We start from the raw sequence: 6,870 nt of genomic DNA, 5'->3' as shown, positions 1-6,870 counted from the left end.
CCCCCCCCCCCCGGCCCGCACATTTGCTCTTAACGTCAGAACAGCAGATATGATCTTGTCCATGTGTGTGTGTGTGTGTGTGTATGTGTGTACTCACATTTGCTCTTAACGTCAGAATATGATCTTGTTCGTGAGTGTGTGTGTGTGTGCTCTTGTTTGAACCAGGAGCTCAGGTAGCCTAGGCTAGCCTTGAACTCACTGTGTACCGGAGGCTGACTTCAAACTCCTGCTCCCCCCAACTTTGCCTCTAGAGTACTGGGCTAATAGACACACACTACCATGCCTGGCCCTGAACCCTAAACACTGGCCATCTCAGTTCTGAGCAGGTGAGCCTCTCGCTACCCAAACCAATCTGTGCAAAGGGCTGATGCCTCTCACCGAAGTCTCCATGCATAGGCAGAGGGGCTGGGCAGAGGGCGGTGCTGCGAACTTTCGGATACACGGGAGCTCCCGATCCAGTGCCTCATACTCTGAGATGACGTGCCGCAGGTACTGCTTTCTGGGGTGGGGGTGGGGGAAGCAAGACAAGGAATGGGAGCTCTGAGGTCAGAGGCTGCTGCTGCCACCGCTGCAGGAGCTGAAGTTAGCGCTCATGGAGCCATGGACTACTCACGAGGATTTGATGGGTCTGCTCAGGCTCCGAGCCATGGACTCCTCTGTAGCCTCCAGATCCACAAGGACGGATCCTAGGGACAAGAGAACCCAGTGTCATTTCCCAAGTGCCCTGGGCAGCCACGACTCTTCAGAAGAGAGTCACCCAACAGTGTACACACTACCCCAGAAAGCTCCATCTCAGAGGCCAGTCTCTGAGATGCCACCTGGAAGCTACAAAATCCACCCTTCCACTCTGATTCTGAGACTCCGGACTCCTCGTCAGGCTCAGGCTAAAAAGGCCTGCAAGGGAAAATTAATCCCAAGATTCAGCCTGCTGGTTGGACAAGTTCCATGTGACCCTTCTTGTGAACCTGCTCATTAGCTGGTGGACCGCCCTTTCCCCTGCTAGTGATTGACACACACGACCTATTCCTCCTCTTTACCTCAGCCCTAGGGTTGTACAGGCACAAGGGTGTCCAGCCTCCCTCACCAGCTCCTTTGTGGCCTGGCAACTGAATTCTCACCAACAGTGTGAGCAACGGTGAGCCATTGACATAAAAGAGTGTCCACCGAGTGTGGTGGCGTGCACACCTGTCATTGCAGTACTAGGAAGGCTGTGCAGGGGGTTTGCCATAAGTTCAAAGGCAGTCTGGTCACACAGTGACTGTAGGGTCAGCCTGGGCTTCACAGGAAAAGTGTGGGAAGGAGGGAGGGGTAGAGAAAAAAGAGCAGTGGAAGGAAGAAGAGGGAAGGAGACAGGGAAGGAAGGGAAGGAAGGAGGGAAAGGGGAAGGAAGGAGAGAGGGGGAAGGAAGGAAAGGAGGGAGAGAGGGAGGGAGGAAGGAAGGGGGACAGGGAAGGAGGGAGGAAACTGTCTTTGCTGTTTGGTTCCTTTCTTCAGAGGGACTGGAATGTGAATGGAGTAGCAGCCTAGTTTCAGTCATATTAGGATATGCTGAGCAACAATGTAGAAGGATCCTGGGCCTATGAGTTGTCCTGTAGAGTTCAAGTATCCCTCAACCCACTCTAAGATCAACTAAAGTCTGCCTCCTTTATGTTATTGTGTTTCGAAGCAGAAAAGAGAAGAGTTGCCCCTGACAGTCAGGGCTCCTTGACATCAACTTCAGACAGGGCCAGTGGGGCAAGACCCACTGAAATGAGAGCACTGTGAGGTTATGTCATGACAGGGAACAGACACAGCTGCCCACAACACACAAACTTCTGAGCCGTGGTGGCACAGGCCTTTGGAAGAACTTGAATTTGTGGCCACTATGGTCTACAGAGAGAGTTCCAGGACAGCAAGGGCTATGCCGAGAAACCCTGTCTCTAAAACCCAAACCAAACCAAACAACATAGAAACTACAGAAAGGATCAAACAGCCCCTCCTGGTATCTCACCTCAGCATCCTGTGCTTGAAGCCCCAGCTACTCCATCTTGCATCAGAAATAAAACACTCCTTTTGTGCATGTGGACTCTTCTGGATGTAGTGTGGGGACCTTGTTTGAAGGCAGCCTTCCAAGCCAAACCCAAGACTAGAATCTGCATCCTGTGTTGTTGTATTGCTGTTTTTGTTTTCTCAGACAGGGTCTATACAGCCCTGGCTGCCTGGGAACTTACTCTGTAGACCAGGCTGACCTTGAGATCCACCTTCCTGATCCTCGCAAGTGCTGGGATTAAAGGAGGAGGTCACCACGCTTGGCTACTTTTGTTCACTTTTATCCTGTCTTTCCACCAACACCCCAGCTTAGTTAGAATCTGCATTTTCTTTCTTTTTTAAAATATTTATTTATTTATTATGTATACAATATTCTGTGTGTATGCCTGCAGGCCAGAAGGGGGCACCAGACTCCTTTACAGATGGTTGTGAGCCACCATGTGGTTGCTGGGAATTGAACTCAGGACCTTTGGAGGAGCAGGCAATGTTCTTAATCTCTGAGCCATCTCTCCAGCCCCCTAGAATCTGCATTTTCAACAAGATCTCTTCCTTTGCCTCTTTCCCATCTTCAGGTTCTGTCGTGCTTCAAATACAGAAGTTTTCCAGAGTGTATCCAGTGACTCACTGGTGGAGCTGGGAATTAACCCCGGGGGCTTTCCCTGAGACCTGACCCCAGCCCCTCACTGGGGGGTCTAGGCCAGCACTTTCCTGGTAATGTACATGTCTCCTCATGCCATGGCCGCTCTCCCTGCTGCAGACGGTCTCTCATGTGCACACACTCTGTGATCTGCTCTCCATATAGGCACAGTTACTAAACTAACTCCACAATGCTACACAGTGTATGTGGAGGTCGGAGATGAGCCTCAGATACCAGTCGTTAGGTACTGTCCACTTTGTGTTTTGAGACAGAATCGCTCACAGGACTGGAGCTCACCAAGTCGGCTAGGCTGGCCGGTCCCTGAGCCCCAGGGACCTGCCGTCTCTGCCTGTGCGGTGCTGGGGTTGCGGGTGTGCACCACCACACCTGCTTTGTTTGTGAAAGATTTATTTCTGATTTTATTTGTGTCTGTGTGTGCCACATGTATGTGAGTGCCTGCAGGGGCTACAAGAGGACATCAGATCTTCCGAGCTGGAAGAACAAGTGGTTGGTAGCTGCCTGATGTGGGTGCTGGGATCCAGTCTCGCGCCTTCTGCAGGAATTGCTGAAGCCATCTCTCCTGCCCATTTTGTTTTGTTTAACATGGGTTCTGGGGATTGAATTTAGGCCCTTATGCAAGCCTGGCAAGCACTTTGCTGACTGATCCATCTCCAACCCTTTTAATGGTGTTTAAAGGCTGGGTCTCATCTACAGCCCAGGCTGTCTTGTAGCCCCAGCTGGCCTTGAACTCATGGCAATCCTCCAGCCTTAACCTCCTGAGTGCCTCACCATACCCAGCCCACAGCCTCAACGTGTTTTATTGATTTTTTTGTTTTGGTTTGTTTTGGATTTTTTGAGTCAGTGTTTCTTTGAGGAACAGCCCTGACTGTCCTAGAACTCACTCTGCAGACCAGGCTGGCCTCACACTCAGCTTTTCCACCTCACACTCAATGTGCCCGGGCATCCAGCAAGTGCTGAGTGCAGACATGAAAGCCCCAGGTTGAGTTGCAACCCTTGTGGGGACCGCTTGAGTCTTAACTTGGCCAAACCAACTGGAAATGAACAAAAACAAGCAAACAGAGCTGGACATAAGTCAGGGATTATGTCAAGATTTAGATATAAGAATCTAAATATGTACTACATAAGAGAATCTCCTAGAAAAATTGTGGATTCTGTCAGCTGTCACTATGACATGGTAGATATGTCCTTAAAAGTTCCTAGCAGTTTGGATGGGGCTATGAGGACGGCTCAGTCTGTAATGTGCTTGCCTTGTGTGACACTCGCTTCTAATAGCCAATGCGATACAATCTGCAATCGTCTTGGAAAACGTCTCGCTAAGGCACTGTCCAGTGAGGGTGTTCTGTAGGTGTGTCTGTAGGAACCGATCCTGTGAAGCATGCCCACTGTGGGCAGCATTGCTCTCTGGGCATGGGACCCTCGACCATATGAGCAAGAATGGAGACCGCAAGAAGAGCACCAGCTTGCATGTATGCATGGGCTCATTGCTCTCTGCTTTTCCAGTGCATGTGATCTGACCAGTGGCTTCACGCTCCTGATGCCTTTACGTCCCCGATGTCACAGCCCTGGAACTGTGAGCCAAATAATCCCATTCTCCCTTAATTTTAGGGGGGTCAGGGTATTTTGTCACTGCAACAGAAAACAAACTAAGATGCCATGCAGACATAAATACTTAAGCATGATTCCCAAAACTCATGTAAAAATCAGGCATGTCAGTATGTGCCTGCAATCCCAGGGCTGGGGAAGTGAGACAGAAGGGCTCAGTCGCCAGCCAATCCAACTGAATCAGTGAGCTCCAGGCCAGTGAGACAATCCTGTCTCAAAAAAAAGTGACCTGTGATTGAAGATGTCAACCTCTGATCTACACACACACACACACACACACACACACACACACAGATACACACGCACACCAATATGGAGGCACAGGTGAAAGGGAAATTAGTAAAAATGATATTGTGACTGCAATTTATGGTCCACACAAATGTCGTGGGGTGTCTGTCCACACAAATGTCGCAGGGTGTCTGTCCACACAAGTGTAGCGGGGTGTCCACACAAGTGTAGCGGGGTTTCTACACAAGTGTAGCAGGGTGTCCACACAAGTGTAGTGGGGTGTCTGTCCACACAAGTGTAGCGGGTGTCGTCCACACAAGTGTAGCGGGGTGTCTGTCCACACAAGTGTAGAGGGGTGTCTGTCCACACAAATGCAGCGGGGTGTCCACACAACTGTAGCGGGGTGTCCACACAAATGTCGTGGGGTGTCTGTCCACACAACTATAGCAGGGTGTCCACACAAGTGTAGTGGGGTGTCTGTCCACACAACACAATCAGGAAAACATTGCTCACATTGCACCTAGGGATCTCTGGGACAAGTGAGTTCATTAAACTATTGTCTTGATTTTGCCATGGGGTAAAACTCTCCGTTTTAAAACTCTCTGCATTTCTATCCTGATGACTTAGAAGGAAATCAATGTCCTAGAAATGAGTGTTTGATGATTGGAAGATGTGGCATGGCAATGCCTGTTAAAAATGAGAATGATTTCTCAGGAAATGTGATATTAAATACATATTGGATTTTTCTAAACTGTGACAGCATTTCTAGTCCCTATAATTATGCAATAAATTACTGAAAGTATATTTATTCAGTGGTAGAACATTTTCATAGCTTTCCCATCACTGCCCACACATGTACACACACACAGAATCACACACGCACACACAGAGTCACACATGCACACACACAGAGTCACACAGTCATACACATACACACACAGTCACACAGAGACACACACAAACACACACAGAGTCACACAGTCACGCACACACACAGTCACACAGTCATACATGCACACACATAGTCACACACACACACACACACACACAGACACACACACACAGACACACACACGCACACACACACACACACACACACAGAGTCAGGTACGGTGATGAGTCTGTCATCCCAGTTATTCAGAAGGCTACATAAGGAGATCAAAAATTCAAGATTGGCGTGAGCTACAAACTGACCCTGCTTCAAATAACAAAAGGATGAACATGTGGATCAGTGGTACAGCCCTGTCTAGAACCCCCGAGTGTCTTAGTCACTGTTCTATTTCTGTGAAAAGACACCATGACCAAGGCAAATCTTATCAGAGAAAGCATTTAATTGGGACTGGCTTACGGTTTCAGAAGCTTAGTTCATTATCATCACGGCAAGGAGCATGGTGGAGTGCGGAGAGTCATGGTGCTGGCACCATGTCCCATCATGATGACAATAGACTAACCCTCTGAAATTACAAGCCACCCCAATTAAATATTTCCCTTTATAAGAGTTGCTGAAGTCATGGTGTGTCTTGACAGCAACGGAAACCCTAAGAAGATACTGGTGCTACTTTTCTCCTCAAAATGTACATTTTGTATTTCTCTTTGTCCAACTTGTTCCTTTTCATTATATATCTGCATAAGTGTGATGTACTGGTTGCTCATGCCTTTAACCCTAGCCCTCGGGAGACAAAGATAGGATAATCTCTGAGTTTGAGGCCAGCCTGGCCTACAGAACGAGTTCCAGGATAGCCATGGCTACACAGAGAAACTCTGTCTTGAGAAACAGAGAGAGAGAGAGATTACTAATAACCACACGACACATGGCATTCCAACATGGCACACGTACATCCACATAAAGCCTGAGAAAACTCTAAAAAATGTGCATTTAAAAAAGGGTTTTAGACAAATAGAAATGGTACCAAGAGCAGTTTCCTAATTTGCAGGCCTTAGCACAGAGGTGCATTCCTGGTTGTGGGCTGTCAGCTTGAGCTGCCAGTGCGGCATGGCAGGCCCCCACAGTCTCTCATGCTAGCCGCAGTACAGATACGCCACTCACAGTTTAAAGGCTCATATGTCAGAAAAAGGATAGAGATATACAATCAAAACAGATTCAGACAAAAGGAGCCTCTAAACGAGTCATGGTGTGTTTATAAATGTATGTTGACTTGGGAGAGCAAAGAGAAAGCATATATGCAGTCTTGCATTTAAAAATATAGTTTTATAATCCCAGCACTCAGGAGGCAGAGGCAGGCGGATCTCTGTGAGTCCGAGACCAGCCTGGTCTACAAGAGCTAGTTCCAGGACAGGCTCCAAAGCCACAGAGATCAACCCTGTCTCGAAAAACCAAAATATATATATAAACA

The 6,870-nt window shown here is 48.3% G+C and overlaps 1 protein-coding gene across 2 annotated transcripts in view; it reads right to left on the bottom strand.

The window, feature by feature from the left end:
- Positions 1–6,870, bottom strand: part of CUNH19orf81 (chromosome unknown C19orf81 homolog) — a 17,541-nt gene that overhangs the window by 1,841 nt on the left and 8,830 nt on the right. For both annotated transcript variants that reach the window (XM_050121423.1, XM_050121425.1), the window contains exons 2-3: positions 614–686; positions 379–499 (exon numbers count right to left, since the gene is read on the bottom strand). In XM_050121423.1, the coding sequence (XP_049977380.1) occupies positions 379–499; positions 614–686 (194 nt within the window). The remainder of the gene's footprint in view (positions 1–378; positions 500–613; positions 687–6,870) is intronic.

The sequence above is a fragment of the Alexandromys fortis genome, unplaced genomic scaffold (assembly GCF_014885135.2).
Source record: "Alexandromys fortis isolate MF-2015 unplaced genomic scaffold, M_Fortis_MF-2015_v1.1 scaffold_161, whole genome shotgun sequence".
Taxonomy (NCBI): Eukaryota; Metazoa; Chordata; class Mammalia; order Rodentia; family Cricetidae; genus Alexandromys; species Alexandromys fortis.
Note: the sequence above shows the minus strand (reverse complement) of the source record. Positions and strands in the feature narration are given on the sequence as shown.